This window comes from Cervus elaphus, chromosome 12, assembly GCF_910594005.1.
Source record: "Cervus elaphus chromosome 12, mCerEla1.1, whole genome shotgun sequence".
Lineage (NCBI taxonomy): Eukaryota > Metazoa > Chordata > Mammalia > Artiodactyla > Cervidae > Cervus > Cervus elaphus.
Window position 1 is genome coordinate 22,235,063 of NC_057826.1, and position 26,598 is coordinate 22,261,660.

Genomic DNA, 26,598 nt, shown 5'->3' on the forward strand with positions numbered 1-26,598 from the left:
CTTGTTCCCTGACCTTGACAGTCAGAGAATATTGTCCAAGCACTCACCTGTCTTCTCTCTGAACCAAGGTACTGGAGAATCAGCCGGGTGTTCACACTGTGACTCCAGGTGTTCCCTAGCGCAGCCGTCAAACAGCTAGATCCAGAAGTGCCTGAAATGAAACAGAACAAAAGCATGCTTATAGACACCCGGTCTCATCATGGTCTTTCACTTAAGCAAAAGTCCAGTCACTGTTCATTGCTCAGACAGTACTCGGGAGCCCAGGTCACTACTACAAAAGTTGATGAAGGAAAGAAGGAAGCAAAGGTTTAAGGAATATGAGACAAAAGAAAAACCAGCATGGGTTTCCTTCAGCCTCAGTGAAAGTAACCACCACTGGGCTTAGAGATAACAGAGTTATATATCAATAAGAGGTTGCAGTGCAAGGCAGGTTGGAGCCATTGCTAATAATAAATCAAGCTACTCAACATCCACGGCAGAAAGGCATAACTCGACTACACAGAATAAGAGCCAGTTATGAAACAGTCTCAGTTTAATAAAGTTGTAAGACTTTTCCAGCTTGATAAGACTCTTAATTCAATTTCCCTTATCAACATAGAAATGGTGGCATATGTATATAAAATTTCTATGCCTTTCCAACCACTGAACATACATGCACCCAGAAGAGGAATCTGGAAGATCTCATCATTTCATATCTAATCTGTATTAGACATTCTTATCCCAAGAGAAACATTCTTTAACCTAAGACTTTCCTATAAGGGGGAGGATCTGAAGTAAACTTTATCTGACTTTCTAGTCTATACCAAGTTGTATTTCAGCTACCCTCTGACATCTCTAGAGCATCACTGATCTCTCTTGACATAACCAGAAGGAACCCATTCCTGCACTTCTCTCTTCTTCTGTGTTAGCGGCAGGCTCACAAGTCCCATCACTTAGAAGTCAGCACTGACTCCCATCTGGAGTGCACCCTGAAGTCTCCTCCAAGCTCCCGTGTTCACTTTGGCCCTGGGCCATGAGATGAGTCTTGGCCCGAGGGGCACAGCAGACTTGTAGCCTGCCTGTGTCTTCGAAATGCTATCTCTTTCCAACGAGGAGACCATGTACCAAAAGCCTGAAGTCCACTGGATCAGCTAAAACAAAATGAGGCCTTGAGTGTCTCATTTGTTGCCCGCTCATGGCATCATCTCATGTTCACCATCTGTGTGAAATAGGAATTGGTCCTCTTTTCTGGGTCACCATCTTTCAGGGTGCTCTCCCAACTCTGCATGGTCTGAAGCTTGTTGTTGTTCAGTCACTCAGGCATGTTCAACTCTTTGCAACCCCATGGACTGCAGCACGCCAGATTTCCCTGTCTTTCACTATACCTGGAGTTTGCTCAAACTCATGTCCATCGAGTTGGTGATGACATCCAACCATCTCATCCTCTGTCGTCCCCTTCTCCTCCTACCCTCAATCTTTCCCAGCATCAAGGTCTTTTCCAATGAGTCAGCTCTTCACATCAGGTGGCCAAAATATTGGAGCTTCAGCATCAGTCCTGCCAGTGAATATTCAGTGTTGATTTCCTTAAGGATAGATTGATTTGATCACCTTGCTGTCCAAGGGATTCTCAAGAGTCTTCTCCAGCACCACAGTTCGAAAGTATCAATTCCTCAGGCACTCAACCTTTCTTATAGTCCAACTTTCACATCCAAACATGACTACTGGAAAAACCATAGCTTTGACTACATGGACCTTTGTTGGCAAAGTGATGTCTCCACTTTTTAAATCACTCTCTAGGTTTGTCATAGCTTTTCTTCCAAAGAGCAAGCATCTTTTAATTTCATGGCTGCAGTCACCATCCACAGTGATTCTGGAGCACAAGAAAAGAAAATCTGTCACAGTTTCCACTTTTTCTCCATCTATTTGCCATGAAGCAATGGGACCAGACACCATGAGCTTAGAGTTTTGAATGTTGAGTTTTAAGCCAGCTTTCCCACTCTCCTCTTTCACCCTCATCAACAGGCTGTTTAGTTCCTTTTCACTTTCTGCCATTAGAGTGGTATCATGTGCATATCTGCGGAGAAGGCAATGGCACCCCACTCCAGTACTCTTGCCTGGAAAATCCCATGGACAGAGGAGCCCGGTAGGCTGCAGTCCATGGGGTCGGGAAGAGTTGGACACAACTGAGCGACTTCACTTTCACTTTTCACTTTCATGCATTGGAGAAGGAAATGGCAGCCCACTCCAGTATTCTTGCCTGGAGAATCCCAGGGACGGTGGAGCCTGATGGGCTGCCGTCTAAGGGGTCGCACAGAGTCAGACACGACTGAAGTGTCCAGCTTGGGACTCATCCAGTCCAGCATTTCACATGATGTACTCTGCATAGAAGTTAAACAAGCAGGGTGACAATATACAGCCTTGACATATTCCTTTCCCAATTTTTTTTTTTTTTTTTGGTGTTTTAAAAAAATGTTCATGTGCCCATTTATTGACCACGTTGATCCTAACCCTGTGCTTAGGGAAAATCCTTGTGATGGAAGCCCCGGTTTCCGCAGGGAATCAGGCCCACACTTGGACAGAAGAATGGTAATAAACAGGACCAAAAACCCCATCACGGATGCGAGTAGTTGGTGAGAGTGCTTGGGATCAGGAGGCAGCACCAGTGGGTTCCCAGCCATGGCTGGAAATCGTTGTTTCGTGTCCAGTTCTAGCTGTTGCTTCTTGACCTGCAAATAGGTTTCTCAGGAGACAGGTAAGGTGGTCTGATACTCCCATCTCTTTAAGAATTTTCCACAGTTTGTTGTGATCCACACAGACAAAAGCTTTAGCGTAGTCAATGAAGCTGAAATAGATGTTTTTCTAGAATTCTCTTGCTTTTTCTATGATCCAATGGATGTTGGCAATTTGATCTCTGGTTCCTCTGCCTTTTATAAATCCAGCTTGTACATCTGGAAGTTCTCGGTTCATGTACTGCTGAAGCCTAGCTTAAAGGATTTTGAGTATTACTTTGCTAATGTGTGAAATGAGCTCAATTGTGTGGTAGTTTGAACATTCTTTGGTATTACCTTTCTTTGGGATTGGAATGAAAACTGACCTTTTCCAGTCCTGTGGCCACTGCTGAGTTTTCCAAATTTGCTGGCATATTGAATGTGGCACTTTCACAGCATCGTCGTTTAGGATTTGAAATAGCTCAGCTGGATTGCCATCACCTTCACTCTCTTTGTTCGTAGTGATGCTTCCTAAGGCCCACTTGACTTTGTACTCCAGGATGTCTGGCTCTAGGTGAGTGATTACACCATCGTGGTTATCTGGGTCATGAAGATCTTTTTTTTGTACGGTTCTTCTGTGTATTCTTGCCACCTCTTCTTAATCTCTTTTGCTTCTGTTAGGCCTTTGCTGTTTTTGTCCTTTATTGTGCCCATCCTTGCATCAATGTTCCCTTGGTATCTCCAATTTTCTTGAAGCAATCTCTAATTTTTCCCATTCTACTGTTTTCCTCTATTTCTTTGCACTATTCACTTAAGAAGGCTTATATCTCCTTCCTATTCTCTGGAACTCTGCATTCAGTTGGGTATATCTTTCCCTTTCTCCCTTGCCTTTTTCTTCTCTTTTCTCAGTTAGTTGTAAGGCCCCCTCAGACAACCACTTTGCCTTCTTGCATTTCTTTTTCTTTGGGATGGTTTTGGTCAATGTATACAGTGTATACATGTATGCACGCCTCCTATACAATGTAACAAACCTCATCCATAGTTCTTCAGACACTCTGTCTACCAGATCTAATCCCTTGAATCTCCTCCTCACCTCCATTGTACATTCATAGGGGATTTGATAACTCCTGGACTCATATACAGCAACAGATAAATGTGGTTCAGTGGTTCTAGGATGGAAGTGATTCTGTGGGCAACATCGAGGTGTGAGTGCTATAGTGTCCAGAGGGTAGAGGTCAGGGATGCTGCCAAACACCTTGTGACACACAGGTCAGTCCATACAACAAAGAATTACCCAGCCCCAGCCACAACAAAGCCGATGGTGAGAAGCCATGGGTTAAAAAAAAAACAAACACATATCTTTTTCTCTGGTTCAAGCAGCTATGGGAATTGGATATCATCCACATTAGGGCCTCAACAAGCCTGGGGTTTCAACTGAGGGAGAATTTAGTGAAGGAAAGAATAAAATCTAGGGTGACCTTGGTTCATCATATATACAATTCAAAACACAAATGAATTAATTTGAAAACAAATAATTGAGACTGTGCAGATCTGACCACACTGCTAACTTCAGGACTAGGTGTTCTGAATGCTTTGTCATCTGCATCTGCGTCTCTCTCTGGCTCCGTTTCTCCGGATGGATGGTCCTGTAATCTCCTGACCTCGCTGTCTCCATCCTCCTTGAACTCTTGTCAGCATTTGATAAAGCTTCTTCCAGCATCCAATACACTAGCCTCTTTGCTTCTCCTTGTACCAATCATGTTGAGTATTCCTTTTCCTTCTCTGCTTTTCTTCTCTCTCTGTCCTTACTTGTGGGTGGACCTCAGAGAGCTGGTCATGACCAGTTATTTCTCTAACTCCCACAGGCCTTCAGTGGCTAGGAGGGTAATGTATATTAATAAAGAAACCAAGTGTCTGCCTCTTAGCAGGTAGAAAGTCTTCACTACCACAGAGAGATGTACTCTCTCCCATTTTTCTTGCAATACATGGACCTCTCAGTCTGTCTTTCATTCCCCCATTTTTGATAAAGACACACTAACAGAGATGTATTTTCTGCTATAAGAAAGTCAACACTGCAAGGACAATAGCCACTGATGTTCCTTTTTCTTGCATTTTTACAAAACAGCTTTGTTGAGACAACTTACATGTTGTACCATCCACCCATTTAAAGCGTACAGTTGAATGGTTTTTACTATATTCAGAGTTGATCAACCATCACTACAATCAACTTTGGAACATTTCATCACCCCCAGAAGAAACTCCAGATCTCTTAGTCATAAGCCTCCAGCCCTTCCTTCCTGCCTTGAAGCCCTAGGCAATCATTAATCCACTTTCCATCTAATATTAAGTGCTAGGAGATGATGGGGAATAGTGGAGATGGTGGTGAATTAGACGATTCACCCATGATTTCAAGGGGACAGCCCCCAACCAGCTCCAGCTGCTATTGTCACATGGCAATAAGAGTTTGTGTTTAGCCATATCTTTTTATCTTATTTTAAAAGTCAATACTTTAAGTACAATCTTCTGATTGGAAAATGTTGGCTTATTTCAAACAATTTTTAAACATATTAAATGACTCATATTCCCACCAAGCAATGTCTGCTCCATGCTGGATGTCCTCACTGTTGACAAAGATGACATCCCCAGGGGGATGACTTCTAAGCCTCTGTCTCAGTGTCCCACTTACCTAAGCACCTGTCCCTCATTTTCAGCTACAAGATCTGCAGGCCTAACATGATGAATTTGGGTACTATAAATTCAGTATCTTCAAATCAAGCTTATATGCTTCCTGTATAAACTTATTCCTCCTTCTTTAGCCTTCTAGTTAATCTGATTTGAAACCTAGTTCCATTTAAAAAATGTCTCCTTCTCCTGTGCTTCTCAGTTTCAATAAACTGTGAAGTCAGATACATTTCACTGTAAATGTCTCATTACATCCATTCGTTCTACCCCAGCCTAGATCAGAGGCACGTTAGCTTTCACCTGGGGATGGCTGTGGTCACCATGCTGCTCTGAGTTTCTCCCTACGAAAGCATCCTTTATTCTACTGTTTGCTTCAGCTGCCCAGGCACACAGCTAAGAGTGTTGCCCTTCCACTTATGAGCAGCAAGCTCAGAAACTTTTGGCGGCCCCCGAGTTCTTTTGAAGAGTTCTAAATTCTTAAGGCTGGCGCTCTCGCAGCTGTGTCTGACCTGCCTCTCCACACGTCTTCCCTCCATTCCACTTCATTAAGACTCGGCTCCAACGTAATCACTCCTTCCTCATGTCCCCCACCTCCCATGCCCATGCATCATCTTTAATACTCCTTCTTACATGCCACCTCCCTGATCATCACAGAAATAATGCCTTCCTCCTTCAAATGCCCATAATTATATTATTCTCTCATGTTGCTGCCATTTTCTATCCTATGGCATGCTACTCCTGTGCTTTTCTTAGCACCCCTGATGTATATTTTAAGAGGATCAAGTCCAAGTCTGATTTATATTAGTATGCCTGATTCATGAGGTTGAAGACCCAGAGGATGCTTCATAAACTGTGGTTAAATAGTCAATAAGTTATTACTATTAAACTTTAAACTATGTTATATATTTGTTTTAGCAGCAGATTTACATTCTTAATCCGATCTTGCTTAAGCCAAAGTTAATAGGTTTACATTTTTCAAGCAAACTCTAGAAGCCTGTGGCTTCGATGCCCACTAAGTGATGGATGAACTGAGCCTGAATTTGAAAGTTCACCAAGGAAGAGCTACATGTGAATACTGAAGAGTTGCTAATGAGTTAAGCATTCAATAAAAAAAAAAAAAGTGGTGATACATCTGTGGGTGTTGCTCAGGTCCAAAAGATGTTTACAGGGATTAGAGCCATAAACGGCCAGTAGTGGCTATTTAAAGAATCCCATGTCCCTAAACATGAATGAAAACAGAATTTTAGAAAAGGATCCACAAGTTTGGCTGCTTGTCAGACAGGTAAGCTTGGGTCCTTAATCCAGGGCCATGAGCAAAAATAACCAGAGAAAAGTTTCCGATGGAAACCTTGAGTGTGCAAGCTTAGGGAGCTATATCTTCAGGAGTGTTTATAAGCACTAAGCCACCACAAAAGCAATAACAGCAGGACCTTAGATGATAAGGAAATGGGAAATGTTAAATGTTAAACATTAGATGATAAGGAAAAACAATATTTTAAAAGTATAATACTATAAACTAGGCACCAGGTAAGCCCTTTAAATAAGGAGGGCTTACACCCTGTTTGAGCTTTGTATCTTAGGTACATCTTTTTCGATCCTGAAAACCACCTTATGAGGTAGGTAATATCATCATCCCTATCAACAGACCAAGGCTGTAAGAGATTAAGTAATTCTCCCAAGGTCACATGTTGGTTAATGATAGAGCCAGGGTTCTAAACTAGGCTGAGTCATTTTTTTTTTTTTTTTGGTGTATAGTTGATTCATAATGTTGTATTGGTTTCAAGTGTATAGCAAAGTGATTCAGATTATATATATCTTTTCCAGATTCTTTTCCTTTACAAAAGTGTTAGTCGCTTAGACATGTTTGACTCTTTGAGACCCCATGGACTATAGTCTGCCAGGCTCCTCTGTCCACGGGATTTCCCAGGATAGAATGCTGGAGTGGGTTGCCATTTGTTTCTCCAGGGTTTTTTCCCTTATAGGTTATCACAAAATATTGAGTAGAGTTCCCTGTGTTATACAGGTCCTTGTTGGTTATCTCTTTTACATATAGTAGCAGGTATATGACTGGGTCTTAACCACTATTCCAATTAGCCTTCTCTAGGCTTATTATGTCAAATAGCTGGCCACTCTGCCAGCCTGGGGCGGGTGGGGTGGTGGTGGCTGGGAAGGGCCTGAAGAGCCCAGAGGCTTGTCTCTGGGAAGACACTGATGCAAGTATGTTGTGAGCATCTTATCAACTCATCTGAACTCTCTGTGTCGCTCAGGCTCTATACTCGGCTTCCTTTGTTCTGATGAACAGCGATAACCCAGGGCAAAGGGTTTCCAGAAAGATGCTGCATGCCCTGGCTTGGAAAGTTATTTAACCTCACTCAACTGGCCCAGCAACTGGAATCAGGCAAATCAGGTGGCCTGAAACTGACCCTCTCTGGTTGGAGGATTAAAAATCTGGTCAAGATTGAAAAGTTATTTCACTTAATAGGATTTTGAATATGGAAAAACAATTGAAGGGTGGTTATAGGTGGTGGCATGGCTTGAGAAAGGGAAATTGGGAAGCTATCAGTTACTATAAACTTGTAATTTTATTTTCAACTAGAAAACTCAGTGGTCTCTAATGTCTTTTGACTTTTAAGCATTCCTATGTGAGGGCTGGCATAGATGATCATTAATGCTGTTTATAGAAAATTTAAGGTAGAAGGAATCTGCTTATTGGCTTTTCAGAAAAGGTGATTTCCTGCCCAATGACCTAATTGGTCAGGAAACAGCTATGTGAATCTTTTCTAAGCTCATTTTAGCAGAAGGTACAAAAATTGGGGCATTTTCTCCCTCTCTCCTTTTCGATGACTGTGGTATTTAGATCTGCCAAGGCAGTATGACTTCATTGTACTAGAATTTGGTTGATTCCAATACAAATAAAAAATCAAATAAGTGAACTGGGTTTTAAAAATATTTTCATTATTGGAGATTTTTCACGGTCACAAGATTGAGCTTATAGAAGTACCTGAGTGAGCTCCAGACAGAAAATCTAATTTATTTACACTGAAGTCAGGTCTCTTTGGGAATCCTGGTAGCTCATTGGTAAAGAATCCGCCTGCTATGCAGGAGATAGGGGTTTGATCCCTGGGTTGGGAAGATTCTCGGGAGAAGGAAATGGCAACCTACTCCAGTACTCTTGTCTGGGAAATCCCATGGACAGAGGAGCCTGGCAGGTGACAGTCATTGGGATCATAAGAGTTGTACATGACTTAAAACTAAACCACCACCACCAGATCTCTTTAAAAAAGACTGAGGGAATAGTCATCCTCTACTGTCTCAGAGACACTTTCAGGTAAGTCAAAGGATACTCTCTCTGTGATTGCTTATCCATCTGTCAAATGTGAATAATAATTTTTGCCTCCAGGAAACCAAAAGTTCTCAATGACCCTTAGATGAAGATACTTGACATGTATAAATGACAGGAACAATGATGATCAAACACTGAAGATAAAATTCTAGGGAGAAAAGAAGTTTAATCATCATCTAGTACTTTTTTTTTTATTCTTATAAGGAGGCAGGCTAGTAAAGCTCAGTAATGAAGTGGTTAAAACAGCAGGATTTGGATTCTGGAATATCTTTCATGACTACTATCTCTGGATCCCTTCTCCTACTCCTTTGGAGTGGGAGTGGTTATGAAGACAAATTTCTTACAAGGCAAGAAGCTCTCTCTCTCTCTCTCTCAGCTCTGCACAGAGGGTATAGTCCTTGTGCAATCAGCCTGGAGGAGGATAAGCAGGTTGCTATGTAGCCTTGATTTCCAAAAAGGTAATAGGCCTCTGGTACCAACCAGTGTCAGTATTGAGGGAGCTTTTAATGAGGAAACTCCTTCTCTAAAAACATTGCAATTTATGACTCCTATGCTAAGCATTTCTGGGAGGTCAAATGGAATCTCCAGTATATAACATGAAAGTGTGCCCTGTGGCAAAAGGTCATCTTTAAAAGACTAGACTTTTCCATGCTTGAAAAAAAAAATGTAAACAAAGCAGCGACTCCCAGAATAGGAACCGAGGGGAAGGAGAAGTTCATGGCCTGAGAGAGCTGGCTCCTCTGGACATTAGGTCTCTCCTGCCCCTTTAAATGAAAGACAATTTATTGAGACTTGAAAGAGGAGATTTAAAAAAAAAAAGGGTGAAAATACAAATGTTTTCAGTACTCAAGTAAGTTCGGGGAAGGGGATGGTGTTGTTAACCATTGGAGGTGACATTCTCTTTCTGATCTCTCATCCTCACATTTGAAACATGTTCTATATGATGCATGATGGCATATGGCTGGCTGGAAGACAGGACCCTGGAATTCTATTTCTGACTTAGTCATGGGCTTTTTTTTTTTTTTAAACATTTATTTATTTATTTATTTGGCTGTGTCGGGTCTTAGTTGAGGCACGCAGGATCTTCGCTGCACCATGTGGGAACTTCCGTTGCAGTGAACGGACTCTAGTTGTGGCACATGGGCTCCAGAGCATGTGGACTCACTAGCTGTGGTGCACCAGCCTACTTGCTCTGTGGCATGTGGGATCTTACTTCCCTAGGCAGGGATGGAACCCGCATCCCTTGCATTGCAAGGCAAATTCTTAACCACTAGACCACCAGGGAAGTCCCTAGCTGTGGGCTTTTAATGAGACCAGGTGAGAGAAGAGAATGATGTAACTGAGAACATCGGAGCAGACCTTGGTAATGACCAGTTAGTTCACTTCTCTGAGCCTCCGTTTCCTCATCCATGACAAGAAGGGGTTGTTCAAATGATCTCAAAAGTTCCCACCTGTTCAAAGAACTTTGAATCTACGGTATTTTAATGGCAAGAAATTAGTTCCTCATTCTGGACCTTACTTTTTCCAGGAAGTCTGAGACTGCTCTATTATATGCGCTGTTTCTGAATGTCTGTGCCCCACCCAGCACTCATCTAAGACTGAAGAGTGCAGATGTGGGCTCCTTTTCCTAAGAGCAGATTTCTCCCCAGACTAGGGATTTTCTTAGTCTATCCTACCTACTAAAACCTTTTGATGGGTAAACATGTGTTGGCCAGTGGCCAAATCCCAGCAAACACAACTTCATAAGAACAAAGCTTAAAGATGGGAGTCTGAGGGAGAGAGTAGGGATTGGAAAGGGATTATCATTCATTAAATTCAGTTTCCCCTGTTTAAAACCAGGCCCATGGAAGTTGCTGAGCTTCAGCATATGTATTTTTGGTTGTTGTTGTTGTTAGGTCACTCATTTGAAGTGAGGAAGTGACTGAGAATCTTGTTTAGCCCCAATAGAAAGATGAAGTAGGGAAATATTTAGATCTTTTCCCCAAGCTTTCCAGAGTAGCCTGAGTTATTTCTGCTAATGGATCGTGAGCTCTTTTGCTATTTGATGCAGAAAGCCAGAATTTCAGTAACCTACACTGAAGAGACTGACTATAAAGAAGGAGGAAGACTGCAGAGGATAGGGTATTTGAAAATAAGGATTCAAGACGACTGACAAGTTCCATGAGGCCACATGGCAAATGAGAAGGAAATTCAAAAAGGAGGGGATATGTGTACACATATAGCAGATTAACTCTGCTGTACAGTAGAACCCAACACAACATTGTAAAGCAACTATACTCCAATAAAAATTAATTTAAATAAAAAGTGATTGAGACAGGCTCACACATCTGTCCTCCAGCAAAATTAACTTCCCCGGAGGCTTGTGCTTCACTAACTGAACCTGTGAACCATCTGTATTTAGCACATACTCTACTTCCTTGGGTCTTTAAAATTGCCGATGGTCTGTAGGTCAAGTTCCAACGGAAGTGATATTTCTGATCTACCTCTATAAATAGCACACTGGAAAAAACCCATCAGCTGCATATGGCCCAGGGACCACACGCTATCTATTAAGTAAGTAACCACAGTATCTGTACTGCCATTTTAGATGAGGAAAAAAGAAATCTCTTGTTATTTATAATCTTCTGAGCCTTGAGATTCTCAAAATACTTTAAAGTTATTAGTCTTCTTTCAAATTTACAAATAAAGGATCTGAGGCATAAAACCACACAATAACTGCCTCAACAGCATCTGCCCACTGAGGAAGACCTTCGGCCTGAGTAAAGAATAAGGTTGCTGCATTTTGAGAAAACAGAGGATTTCATTCCCAATGTGTCTTGGCGAGAGGTGAAAAAGGTGAATGTAGTCCAGAGTCTTTCCTTGCACAACACACCCAGGCTGGTCCAAGTTTCCGTAAAACTCATTCCTGAGGAAGGTAAGAAATGTGAAGAAGACAAGATAAGGTGGGATGATCAGAACCTTTGGAATGCAAGGGTTAGAGATGGAGCAATCCTCCGCAGCAGAAGGGAGACGTAGAGTTAAGCTAATCACTAGGATAAAGACTGGTTATGCAGCAGCACAAACCACTCAAACAAGTCCACTGGTTTTTGTGTGGGGAGGAAATACTTTAAGTTTCCCGTAGTCTCAGAGTGGTCATGTAAGCTATCATCCCACCAGAATGCTTTAGAAAATGAAATGGGGACATTTCAATAAATATATTGGGATGAAAGAGAGAAATTGGGACTGTTCAGGGGCCAACCAAGATTCATGGTTCACCATACAGAGATATCTTGTAGGAAATGTCCAGAATTGGGATGAGGATTCTCACCCTACAAAATACTGGTCATTCCAAAACCCATCTCATTTACCAACCAGAGGTTCTATAGGGGATACTGCATAGGGCTTTTATGTTTTCAGTGACAGTCGTAAAGGTTCTCAAAGACAGCTAGGAAAACACAGGCCTGAGAAGAACAGAACTAGGGTGTCTGAATAGAAAGGAGCAATCTGCCCCGCCCAGCTCAGCTTCCATCTTGCCCAGGAGGCCATGACCCTGAACGTTCTCTCCAATGACACAGTTTTCCTCCTGCTATCCTCCATTTAAGGAAAAAAAAAGATTCTGAATGGTGGCCTCTAACTAGATCTCCTGACCCTTTGAAAAACTCTTTAATAAAAATAAATTCACTCACTAGAGAAAACACATGCTATCCTTAAGTAAATGCCAGCAAAATAAAACAAAGGGAAAAAATCCCCAAACTCAAACATTTAAGGAAATTAAAGGCTTCCCCTCTCTTAATTTAGGTGTCATTCAATATAAGCCAGGAAGATGGCTTATGTGAAATGGGCTTTCTTCTGCAACAATGTATCCCATCTGTTTGCTGTGAATTCCTCAAACTCTGCCCATCAGCCATTTTGGTATGAGTTCTGCTTTTCTACTCTCATTGTGGAATCTGAGGATATCAGAGCCAGATTGCAGTAACTCTTAGGCATTATATCTGCTCATCATCTCATTTTTTGACCATTCAATTTTTTTTTCAGGTGACTCCCTTTTCTTGCTGAAGCAGAAGGAATACAGCCAACTTATCCTGATTACTGATTGTTTATAGTGGCTCAGAGGTAAAGAATCTGCTTGCCAGTGCAGGAGACGCGGTTCAGTCCCTGGGTCAGGAAGATTCCCTGGAGAAGGAAATGACAACCCACTCTAGCACTCTTGCCTGGGAAATCCCATGGACAGAGGAGACTGGCGGGCTACAGTCCATGGCATAGCAAAAGAGTCGGACACCATTTAGTAACTAAACAACAATAATAGTCCTGGTTTCTGGAAAAAGATCACCCTCAGATATGTGCATTGCCTTTGGAGAAAGTTGGGAAGGGTAAAAAGTCACATATCTTTTTTTTTTTTTCCTTTTCAACATTGCTTGGAATTTATATATTCTTTAAAAAATGATTTTACTTTTTATTTACTTTTTTACTCATTTTGTTTGTTTTTAAAGTGGCATATCTCTTATCGGTCACTTTTCCTGGGCAGATTTAAAAACTATACATGTGTGCTAAGTTGCTTCGGTAGTGTCCGACTATTTGCAACCCTATGGACTGTATAGCCCATCAAATTCCTCTGTCCATGGGATTCTCCAGGCGAGAATATTGAGAATTCTCTGGTGGATCAGTCAGTAAAGAATCTGCCTACAATGCAGGAGAACTAGGTTCGATCCCTGGGTCAGGAAGATTCCCTGGTAGGAATTCCCTGGTAGGGTAGGGAATGGCTACCCACTCTAGTATTGTTGCCTAGAGAATTCCATAAGATAGAGGAGCCTGATGGGTTACAGTCAAGGTTTATTAAAAACCATGGCAAAATAATATTTAGTAGCTTTTCATAGCCAAGGAATTAGTCTGGACAATGAGTAAGCCAGGTGACAGCCCATTTGATTAAAGATCAAAGGGATACACTAACAGTCACAGGGTTTGTCTTTGGGAAATCAGCTTACAGGGCAAACCCAGGACCAGGAGACAGAGTCTTTTCCCAAGGCCTCAGCTGATGCAGAATTGGGCCCAGGTAAGTCTGCTTTGGCTTCAGGCTGACACTGGATCACTGGTTCTTTGCAAGTAATGAGACAAGGAGGGAAAACGCTGTTGTTTATCAGGAAATATGTTTTTGAAAAATATTCCTATGAAAACAGCAGTGGCTTAAAAAAGATCATCAATGTAGAAAGACATTTCAACTGAATACAATGTGTTATCCTGAACTGGCTCTTGGATCAGATAAAAAAAATAGCTGTGAATGACATTATTGAGACACCTGGCAAAGTTTGAATATGGCTGGTATATTAGATAATGGTATTATATCAGCGCTAATTTCCTGGGTGAGATCACTGTATTGTGGTTATGTCAGAGAAGTTCTTGTTCTTAAGAGAAAAGTGCTGAAGTATTTGGAGATGAAGGGTTATGATGTCTAAAATTTACTCTAAAATGGTTCAGCAAAGATAATAATAATAAATTAATATTATAAAAAAATAGACAACAGTAATATGAAAGAAATCAAATGAATAGGGTAAAATGTTAATGATCTAGGGGAAGGATATGTTGGGGTTCATTATACTTTCCTTGGAACTTTTTTGTAGGTTTGAATTCTTTTTCTACCAAAAAAAAAAAAAAAAACCAGCAAGAAAATATAGGCTGGCCTACCCTAAGAGAAGTTGGGTAACTGATATGAAATCAGGATACAGGACTAGATCTCTGGAGAAATAACTAAAGGCATTGTTTCATATGTGTGTTTATGCATCAGAATCACCTAAACCAGATCAACCACCCTAAAAAATGCGGAATCTTTGGCCCCATACCAAACCTAATGAGTCAGTATCTCTGAGCGGTGATTGCCCAGAGGTCTGCATTTTCAAAATGCTCTCCCAGATCATTCATTTGAAAACAAAATTACATACTAGGCATTTGTTGCTTTGGTTGTTAACTGTAGGTTTCTCAGACCCATGGACAGTCCATGGAGCAAATGTTATGAAAATCTCTACCTAATACCCCATGATGCAGCTTTTCATCATGGAAGGCAACATTCTGGTGAATGCCCTTTGGTCTGTTTACCAAAGAGGGTAGAGAAGAGATGTAAATGCTCTTTAGAAATTCCATAATTCATCTGGTTAGACTGCTTGTCAGAAGAATCACCCAAGACCCTAATTCAGAAAGTGAAGGAGGGGCAGCTGACTGCCTGGGGACATGGAACAGGACAGGGCAAGTAAAGGGGCCCAGGTCCCCATGCAGGCAGAGACCCTCAGTAAGGTCCTCAGTCAGGCTCCCTGGCCACCATTTCTTCAGAGGCCAAACACAGCTCAGCTTTCAGAGTTCAAGCTTCCCCTTTTGTTTCTTCAGTGAGAACAGAAACAGAAAATAAAGAAAATGAAATGGGATTGGAGACAGACACCCTGAGGTGCTTTGAAAACTCCAGGGTACATAGGAGCATCCAGTGAATCCAAGTTAAAGTGCATTAATACATACTGCTTCCTTCAAAGCAGCTATCATTATTCCCATTTCACAGAACAAAGAAGTGACCTGACTCCTGAAACCCACCTAGTCAGAGGCAGAGCTGGGACCCGAGCCCAGGTATTCTGCGACTTCCTGCTGTCCCAGTTCCTTCCCCCTGGGCATCTGAGAGCACATCATCGTGGGGAATGCTTCTAATTATCACTTTGCCCAGAGTGCGAAGATTTATTGTTATGCTTTCCTCTGGTCCTATCTTAAGCACCCCTTTGGGAAGCAGAGTGATCATGACAGAAATCAGGATATTTTCATGCGTGGGAGGGAATGGAATGCTGGCGTCACATATGTTTGTTGCCCCTGAAGGCTCTGAGAAGGGGGCTGGGGGGTGGGGTGGGGAAGCAGACTGTTGAATCCTTGGTGAGGCAATCTCAGAACCCACAGCACCCTGAGTTTTACACAAGAACCCCAAAGGTTCTTCAGGTTTCTTTCTCACACTGGTGAACTCAGCTTGACTGCTGCGTTCCTTCAGCTCGGCCTGTGTCTCCCTGACATTTGGAGCTGGGCTTCCTGAGTCAAGGCTAGGATAGAAGCAACAGCACGTCTCCCATTTCACAATGTGCACACACACAGAGAGGCACACATACGCACGTACACAAGGGCTATCCCCATGGCTGTCACACCACCACAAGGCTCAAAATAAACTGCAGCCGCCGAGGAAGGGAAAATCCCATTTGTGACAGGAACTCACAGTGGCCCCCAGATCACAAGGTGTGAGGTTCAAACCACGTGCAGACTGCTAGGGTGTCGGGGATCTTAGGCAACGGAGATGACCTTGCTTTAACTTCCTCAAGTGTTCCTGCAAGAGAGTGTCCCAGTCCTTGGTGCGGCACAGCTTTTCAGGCAGCAGGCTCGTGAAGGGAAAGGGAACTGATGAACCGAATGTGCTGATGCTAACAGGGTTATTTTAATCGGGGGAACTGGTTTTGGTAGCAGCAGGCTGTCAGTCCACATCTTCAAACCATGAGTTCTTAAGCAAGGCAATTTCCTTCTTCCTTGAAGGCCACTGTTTATCTATGGGCTGAAACTATGGGTTTACTGAAAATGACCAGTTTCAGCAAAATGACCAAGACGACTGGGTTGGTGTAATTTGTCTCCCATCTCAGAGATCAGCTGTTATAAGGCATTACGGTAAAGGACTACCAGGTAACATTTTGGGGGATGATTAGTACTTTCTGAGCAGTAGGCTTAATACCTTACCTACATTATCTCTATGAGGCAGATGTCATTACGGTGCCAATTTTCTAGGGAAGGAAGCTGATCAACAGGGAGAGTCAGTGATTACCTGAGGTTACTCAGCAAGTGGCAGAGTAAGGACTTGATCCCAGGTGTCTAACTTCAGCCATTTAGAAGGTACCACAAGAATGACCACTCATTTCCCTCTCTGGAAGAGAAAACTCATAGGGCCGCCTTACCCCATGTTCTATATATTATACTCATTTTCTTTTCTGCATTAAACTATAATATTTAATGTCTTATTCAGAGTCATCTGTGCCTGACTAGAAAAGCATATTTGATTAGCGTTCTCTCCCTGTTGTTGGGAAACTCTTAGTCATATGATAGGTGTCTCGAAACTGATACCAACGAAAAATAAATCTCCAGATTCTGTAGCTTTTCAACTGAAAATAGTCAAATAACCTGAGTTGCCAAAATCATGACTGGCTTTCCTTCTGTGACTATAATCTCCACATCTGGTTCACCTTCTCTGCCAGAAGAACATTATCATATGTCTTTTTTGTATATCTTAGGATGTTGCTGTGTTTTATGACATTTCCAAGTGGAATTGCTATGTTAATCATCATTACAATTCCACTGATAATTGCATTAGTGCTTTTCTCAATGTTAACTGCACAGTAAAAAATAAAGCAGCAGAAGGCAAGTGTGGGAGAGTCAGAAGGGACCCACAGCAGCCAACTAGCCCATTTTCTCATCTGTACTGCATTGCAGATATAACCATAGTTGTGAGATGCGTGGCGAGATAGCAACCACAGTTATCATTTACATGTACCTACTACGTGCGAGACGTGATTCCAGGTGCTTTACATGATAAAAATCTCTTAATTATCTCAACAATATGAAGCTGGATACTATTATTGCCCTCATTTTACAGATGACATTCACACAGCTAGTAAGTGGTGAAGAGGATTCAAACCCTCATGGTCCAGCCCCAGGGCCTGTTCCAGCCTTGCCGGTGATTCTGACAGGCAGTCCAGGCTGGGAGTCCTTGTCCTAGCTGACTTCCCATGGCAGCAGCTGAATCTGATCTCAGCAGTGGATTATTCTAGCATCCATAGTCAAGGATGGCCCATCAAGTTTTCATGACATTGCCATAGACACATCTTGTTTATGGAACAGTGTCACAGTACAAATACAAGAGTCACGTATTAAGCATTTTTTTTGGAGTAGAAGATTTTTATCAGCATTGTAAGATTTTATCACCATTGCTCTTAAGGAAAGTGACATACCTATGGTGACATACTTAGTCATAGGTCAGTACTGGGACAGACACTCCTTCCTATGTCCTGGAACCTCAGGGCCTAGTGCTTCTCTTAGACAACATCGGCCTCCTGCCTGACCAAGCATCTTTGTAAGTGGACACAGCTCTGCAGGGCCATAGGGAACATAGCACCCGCTTCGCAGCAGCCCTGCCCCTAAATTAAAAACAGCACAAGACACGTGGACTTAAAATAAAAAAGAAAAATAAATACAAAACAGCACAACAGAAACAACAAAAATAATAATAAAATAAATGGCGGAAACACCTCGAGGGTATAAAAATTTCTTTAAACTGATCATCAAGTTCCTTCTTGAAAGAGGCAAGCGCCTGCCAGCAGGAACCTAACACTTATTATTATTCTGTGTTCTCTTTCTGCATGACTGAAAGGTTTTTCCGATCCTCCCCACTCCCATCCCTATCAAAAGAATAGCTCCCCCCATCCGAGACAATCACAAAGTTTCAAAGCAGCTAACTCTCACTTCAAAAAAAAAATTTTTTTAATAAAAACTCCAAAACCCATAGGGGTTGTAAAACAGCTTTGTGTGGAAGAAGGGCAAGCGTTCCCTTCAGAGAAACTCATTTCATAGAGTTGGGCAAAGAGAGAGATGAGGATGGGGTGGGGGGCGGGGAAGGGTGGGAACGCAGAAGAACGGGAGGCGGGAGAGGAGGAGATAAAGGAGGAAGAATCGCTGGCTTTAAAAAGCAACATTGTCCAGAGAGGTGAAAGGGAACAGATGGCCGTGGAGAATGTGGCCCTCAAAGCCCCGAAGAAAGGGGCGATGCTGACAGATCTTGCTGTTTCCCATTGATGCCTGAATGTTCTAGTGTGGGGAGCCGAGGCCAGTGCAGGGCGGGGGACAGACCTCTGTTCCCAGCGGCATGGAGGATCACTGGGAAAAAGAGCAGGCGGGGGGCGGGGAGGGCAAGCAGCTGTGGCCGCAGAGGGCAGGACAGCCGTGGGGGCGTGCGGGTTTCCACAGCCTTCTCTTTTGGTCCGGCCAGGAAAGGTCAGCCCAGCACTGGTCTTTGCCCTGGCAGAGGTGAAGGAAAGGACAGTGGCTGGGGCCCAGTGTCTCAGCATCCCTCCCCCTACCCCACAGGCACTGGGGGAGGCCTGCCTGGGACCAAATAGATACCTTGGGAGAGGGAAATGAAGAAAATATTCCAAATGCTTTTAGAGGATTGAAACTACAGTAAACAAGAAATCTGGGTCTTTGAAAGAGGTCAGAGAATCCCGCCAAGTAAATCCCGTATGATTTCATGCAGTCTCAGGGCAGAGAAGTGACTTGCTGAGGAAGCCCAGCAGGAGTTGGGGGCAGACTCAGGAAGGAGCCCAGAGATCTGAATCTACCCCCAAAGAGGTACCAAATTCCGAGTGGGGCTTTGCTGGACACAGTGGGATGACAGGAGGAGAGGAGGGACTTTCGGCACCCAGGGTGTGTTCGTGTGTGTGTGTGTGTGTGTGACACGCACCAGGATGGGGTTGCTGATGGGTTCACTGTTGGTGGCTGTTACTGGAGACTCACAAGTCACCATGGAGCGATGCTGGTATGGTCACCTCTGGTCTTCTGGGAGTGTTAACCCCTGCATATGAAGGCCTGGAGGATTGGTTTAAGGAGCTAAGGGTTTGTGGAAGCAGCGATTGTAAAAAGGCCCATAAAATTCAGGGCACAAAGATGCATCCATCAGTATACTTTCCTTAATATAACTCTGATCAAGAAAATTTTTGTTCCAAATGACCCCTTGAACTCTCCCTACAGCCTCTAGAGGATGATGAAAGAATTCAGCCCTACTCCTACCCAATGAGGAGGGAGCCACATTCTTCTTGGCTCACTGTCCTGTTGGCCCACAGAGACCTGCACAAGCTCAAAACATTTCTCTGGTTTTGATTTGCCTCTCTCTTGTGCCCTGACTCAGAAAATGAGAGAGAACTCAACTCAGGCCTGAGGATCTTGAGACAGCGGGGCATGAGTTTGGGGAAACAGACCAGAATCATTATTTGGAAACATTCCTACACGTCTTAGACCCCCACAAATATCTCTCATCTAACCCCCAGTGGGAGTTGTTTTTTATTTGCTGTGTCTGACTCTTTGCCACTCCATGGACTGTAGCCCGCCAGGCTCTTCTGTCCATAAGATTTCCCAAGCAAGAATCCTGGAGTGGGTTGCCATTTTTTCCTCCAGGGGATCTTCCCAACCCAGGGATCGAACCTGTGTCTCCTGCATTGGCAGGTGGATTCTTTACTCTGAACCACCAGAAAGCCCTCAGTGGGAGTAAGAGAAGTTAAAAGGTGGCTCTAAATATATTTAGTGACCTGGCACATTCATCTTAACCTGGGCTAGGTCTCCATTTCCCCAGGAAAGAGGATGTGGCAATGGCTCTCAAGCCATTTGCACTGTGCATACACCCGAGTTCTGAGAAAACTCCCATGGAGCAGTGTAACAAAAAAAGATCAACCATGATGAAGACCTTGCCTTTTTATTTCCCAGCTTCATCCAAATCGCTCCCCAGGCGCTTTAGATTTAGAAAGCTCCACTAATCAACCTTATAAACAGCAGCCCAGCCACTACACAGAAATGACTTTGTATAGCTCCTAAGTGAATTTACCCCTGGGGATAGAAGATGCCCAAGGCTTTAACAATTACAACAGAACACAGCCTCAGGAGGAGAATAGAAGACAAGTATGCTTTGACATCCCAATTGAAACTCCAGGCTGAATCCGACATAGAAGAATGTAATTACCTTTCCTAGTTTGACGGTACACTAAAGAAACTGGAGAAGTGGAATACCTATTAGGTCCCCACTAATCCTCCTCCTAAATTCAAAGCAGGGTCAGTCCCTGGAATTCATTTCTGGGTATTCTTACTCTCTGCTATTGTTAAACAGCTCAATTGATAAGTGCTTGCAGCTAATAATGCTTTCTACTGAGCCCACCCCCTCCTCTTTCCCAGCCGCTCAAAGCACTTTACAAATATCACCTCATTATTCTTTACAACACTCAAGTGAGCCTGATAGGTGGAAAGGTTCATTATCTTCTCCTTACCAATAGGGGAAATAGACAAAGGAAGAAGTGACTCATTTGAGCCAACAAAGCAGGGGCAGAACTGGAACTAAAACTCAGCCGTCTTCTAACGGGACATGTCCCATGTCAGCCTGGAAAGCTGTTTTGCTGATGGGGCAGGATTTTCTGGCCAAGGGCAGTGTTGTAATCAACAGGTCCACAGAACTGCAGCACTGGCTGGAGGAAGGAGGACAGGAGTCGACTGGAGAAGCCCCACGGGGGTGGTTCTAACTGGTTCGGATAAGTCACTTCACCTCTGATTTTCAGCATCCCCCACGGGAAAATGAGGGGTTTCCGTGAGAGGATCTTTAAGGTTGCTTCCAGCTCACTGGGCTTCCCTGGCGGCTCAGACAGTAAAGAATCCTGCAATGCAGGAGACCTGGGTTTGATCCCCATGTCGGGAAGATCCCCTAGAGAAGGAAATGGCAACCCACTCCAGTCTTCTTGCCTGGAGAATTCCATGGACAGAGGAGCCTGGTGGGCTACAGTCCAGGGGGTCGCAAAGAGTCAGAAACGACTGAGCAATTAACACTTTTACTTTTCTTTCCAGCTTTTTGGATCATGAGTGGAGTGAGAATTTCAAAAGAGGGCCTCTATGTTTCACCAGCCCCTTGTGACAATCTGAGCTTCATTTTGCTTGTAAGCCTGAAATAGCACCCTTGTCTCTTTTGTAGAGCCTCTGTGTCATCCAATATCCTTCCAAATGGCAGTGGCATCAAATCGGTCTTCCAGGTGGGAGATGCAAGAGGTAGGTAGTCCTGGAACATCAAGGCTAAGGACTAAAGAGATGGAGGGAGGCAGGGAACAGGAAGAAGCCTGGAAGCATTATCAAAAAAAGAATTGGCAAACAACATTTCGAGTTTGCCCAGGCCTCACCGAGGGATACTCCTTACATTCCAAGGAGCCTATGACAAGTCGTTCAAAGTTTAAGAAGGCTCCAAGGAAATAGCATTTGCTTTAGTTTTTCTAAATACAGGGTTCACTTGCCAACCCTAAAAGCCACGTGAACAACGCCCTCAATGTACCCTGCAGTGGTGGTTTTCCATTTAAACAGAATTTCACTTTAATGAAATAACATTGGTGTGTCTTTAATTAAAACAGGATTTTACAGGTGGCTTCATAGTTTATAATTTGTGTTGCTTGAGCCAGATATGCCTAAGCATTTAGAAAACCCGAAGTATTTTATCTCTGATCTTTTATACTTTCTTTTCAAGAACGATGTTTTGATACTCTTTGTCACAAAGAGGGTTGGAGAGACAGGACTTTTAGTAAAATCAACATTTGTTTGCAGGAGAAGCAGCCCCCGCAACCAGAATAATGACCTTGGAAAGAGTCTTGGGTGATGGGCTGATTACAATGACTGGATATAAAGGACGGACTGTGTAGCCGCCAGAAAGAAACACATTTTTGTAATATCTCAGTTGTTTCTATTGGCCTGGCCTTCCTTGCATTCACCATGGGAACTGAGTCAACAAGTTTGCTTGCTTTTATTTCACTGATTGCAGCACATTCTTTTTTTTCCCCTCCACATACAGGATAAAAAGAGTAAAGAACAAATGAAAATCAGAGACTTGATGATCCAAAAAAAATGGGTATAATTTTATTTATCTTCAAATCCAGCTGCAAAAGTGACTAGCTGCAAGCTTTATTCCATCTGCTCTCTCTGAGGACCTCAGCCTGACCTTGTGGAACCTTCTTTCTGGGAAGTTAAAGAATTTCCAGGATTAGCTCAAGCCTGGAGGCTGCCAACTGTGACAATCTACAAAGCCCTCTTAGGTAATGATTCAGACGCCACTTCTGCTCAAGGCCAAGATGGTCCCTGATGAATTGGAAATATTCTAATTTCCTGGACCTAGACCATAAAGCAAATTGACCCCGGAAGAATTACAGAAGGGAAGTTCAATACGTCTGCATACTAAACCCTCAACAACAGATATATCTGTGACAACAGAAAAGTAATTGAACTTGAAAAGCAGGAATTAAGAGGTCATCAGAATTAAATTTAAAAAAGAATACTGGAAGGAGGGGAGGAGGGAGGGAGGGAGGGAAAGAAGGAGGGAGGAGAGAGGAAGAGAAAGAAAGTTTTATAAGTTTAATAGCAATTGATCTTCATCACCTGATTCTGGAAGAAGGGATTTTCTGAATATCTCCTGAACTGAACGTTTGAATTCTCCAGAAGAAGGTCAAGTTTCCAGTGCCAATCAGATAAAATGCCAAATATCTCTCACCATTATAAGCCCAAGGTGAGAAAAGGGGAAGAATGAATTAATGTTCTCAGTTTATCGCTGGATGGCCCAGAGAAGTGTATGGCTTTGGATCCTACCAAGGATAGTACTAGTTTAATGTAGCCTAGAGCTCACCCTAACCACTCCTCTGACATGTCTTTCCCTGTATCTCCTGAACAGTACAGACATCTGGGTAGGTAATAGAACAATAAAGTGAGCTTCCAACTTGATTCTGTGATGAACTCATTCTGTGACTTCCTTGGACTCAATTTCTCGCTTTGAAAAATGAAGGGGTAGGATTAGAGGGCCTCTAATACCCCCTTTACCTCTAATATGCCCTAAAACTACTGTATCTCTGCATAGACTGGCTCCAGCATTTTCCCCAGCCACACTATATTTTCTATCTTTGCAGTTTTATCCAGTGCTGGACCCTAGGGGTGCCTTACAGTGTCTGAGGAGTCTCAGGTCAGGAATTCAAGCTTTACTGGCCACTTCTCTTCACTCCCACAGAAGAAAGTTAAAGTCAGAATACCAGTGTTCTAGGTGACCTCACTCAGGAGAACCCACTGGCATATGCCAGTGGGTACATTCCAAACGGGAAAGGATGAAGACCCAAATGGGGAAATTAATAATGTAAATAAAAACTACAAGAAAGTAAGTCCTCCACGCTAACATCTAGGAAATCAATGGGTAGCTTTTGAAATAAATGACTAGAACTTCAGGGCTCAGATGTTTCCACTGCCTAGGATTTGCAGTCTAGTTTATGACCCAGCTCATCGACTATCTCCATGACAATGGGTTTCCACAATATTAGTTGAGGAAATTTCAAGAATGGTCAGCAACTCCAAGGAACTTTTCATTCAAAGACATTAAAAATGTTATGTAAGTGTTATTTTTTATGATCTCAAACAGATGTGGCAATGAGATTATCCATTTGAGAAATATAGGATATTTTATCAATTTATCTAGGATAAGAGTGTAAGGACTAGACCAGAGACTCCAATAAGTCACTCACAGGATTACCTGGATTCCGAATGGGTTATCAGAAAACCTGGATTTAAAAGAGTAGAGAGAAATTTAGAAGATTCACTGAGAAACAAGAGGTTCAATTCAATCCTGAGTATCTGATTTCCCTGGTGACTCACTGGTCCATTTGCTTACTATCTTTATTTAGAACTCTTTTGGAAGCCTGACCAGGATGGATCAAATCCAGATCTATCAAAATGACTAATACAGATAATAATGTGTGTTCCTGATTTTTTTTTTAAAGTAAATTTTCATTTTTCTATATTACCTTTCAGATCAATTCAGAATGCAACCTTCTTAAAACAGACCAAGGTTTAGAATACTGTAGTAGACATGATATAGTAAACAAAAAAGCAAATCATGAAGTAGTATGTGCACTATGGTCTAATTTTTGAAAATGTACATAAGTATTATATGCATAGAAAAGTGGATAAAATTATAAACACTGATATTTTACTTATCTTACTGGAATGGCATTATGATTTTTATTTTCTTTTTTGGTTATCTATGTTTTTTATTGGTACCTACAGCCACATGGATAAATTTATAAACATAATGTTGAGCAAAAGGAAACATTACCAAAGAAAATGTATTACATGATTCTGTTTATATGATGTTTAAATACAGGCAAAACTAATCTATGTTTGTAGAAACCTGGATAGTGGTTACCTTTAGTGGAGGTGTTTGGGGTAGTGATAGAAATGGGGAGCTTCTAGGGTATATTAATGTCCCTTTTTCTACTTTGATGTGGTTACACATGTGTGTTTGCTGGAAAAGTTCACAGAGTTGTCCACTTATGATGCATACACTTTTTTTGTTTGTGTTATGCTGCACTTTTAAAGTTACTGAAATGAAAACCAAACCAAGCTAAACCAAACCTGCATCCAGAGGCTTCTTTACACACACACACACACACACACACACACTATCAAAAAGTTGAGAGAAATGACTGTTCTTTTTGGGTGGGAAGAGATACTTCAAACTTTCAGGTATACAACTGTCTCCTTCGGATGGTGGTGATCCCAAGGAGAAGATGACAGTATCCCCGCAGCTCCGTCTCGGAGGAAGGGGGCCTGGAACCAGGCTCCACAAAAGCAGGAAGAGAAATTCAAATCTACGTCACAGAAGGGTCCTGATCTGTTGATGGTGACTCTGGAAATCCAGGTTTTCATTTGACTCAGCCTCTCTATAAGGCTTGATGAATCAGCCTGGACCAGATGTGGCCACACTGGGGGGTGCACTCCCCGCACTGAGCATGCATTCATAAAAACAAGTGAAAGTGACTGTATTTGCTAGAAGAGAGGCTCTGTGAAGGCCAGGACCTCATATCCTCAGCGCCTAATGCAAGTCCTGGCACAGAATAGAGGCTCAATAAATATTTTTGAAGTGAGGGAGTGCATAAATCCACTTTCAAAAAGAGGAAACTGTTACAGCTCAAGTAGAAGTTACCATGAATGGTAAACAGAAAGGAAAAAGATGTAGTAAGAAGACATATATTTAGTGATTTGTGTCTCTGTTTGTCCCTTCAGTGAGCCTCAAGGAAGCCAAGTCAGGAATGGGGAGGTTTGTGTTGCTGTAGATTTTTGGTAAAACCATTTAGAAAAGCACTGTCCAATAAAAATACAATATAGCCCACAAATATAATTTAAAATTTTGTAATAGCCACATGAAAAAAAGAAAAAGGTAAAATAAATGTGAATAATATATCTTATTTAGTATAAGATGTCTACAACATTATCTGATCAACATGAAATCAATATGAAAATTAAGATATTTTACATTATTTTCCCTGATACTAAGTCTTTGTGATCCAGTGTATATTTCACACTTATAGTACATTTCAAATGCTTAATAGCCACATGTATCTAGTGACTATTGTATCAACAATGCAGGTCTAGGGGCATATCTATTTGGTAGAAGTTCTTTTACAAAGATGAACAGGATGTGTGTGTGTGTGTGTGTGTGTGTGTGTGTGTGTGTGTGTGTGTAAAACTGCCAGAGAGAAAGAGAAAAAAACTGACACTGACTTGATGGTACTTAATACTAGCTCCATCTGTTCATAAAATCAGCTATGTTCCAGTTTTTAGTTCCTATAGATACGCCAGTATCCTTTGAGAATTTCCACTTTCTGCTTAAGCTACTTCAAGTATGGTTTCTGTCTCTTGGAATAAAAAGAGTCCTAACTTATAAAGATAAATATAGGGAAAACACGCCCATAGGTGCATCCTGCTTTAGAGGCACAACATCTGTCAAAGAGTTGACACTAAATCAGCATTGTTGAATTTACAAATCAAGAAATAAAAGCATTAACAAAAATTTAATTCTGAAAGTTTTTTTCTATTACTTGCTGTAGGTTGCACCGTCAATTTGTACATCACTTTTGAGAACAAATGAACCAAAGTCTTGTTCTAGCTTGAAGTATTCCAGGTGCATTTTAACTGTAAATTCTGAATCAAACAGGAGTTTAATAAGGTGCAGGCGCTACAAGTTACCTGGATACCATCCATCTGAGACTGCTGCAATGTTAAAGAAATGAAAGAACAGCCTTTCTATCAGCCAAC

The 26,598-nt window shown here is 42.3% G+C and overlaps 1 protein-coding gene across 1 annotated transcript in view; it reads right to left on the reverse strand.

Annotated features, from left to right (window-relative positions):
- The window catches only part of RAD51B (RAD51 paralog B), a 607,502-nt gene that overhangs the window by 54,461 nt on the left and 526,443 nt on the right, over positions 1-26,598 (reverse strand). The window contains exon 9 of the mRNA XM_043921041.1: positions 48-151. Coding sequence (XP_043776976.1) covers positions 48-151 — 104 coding nt within the window. The remainder of the gene's footprint in view (positions 1-47; positions 152-26,598) is intronic.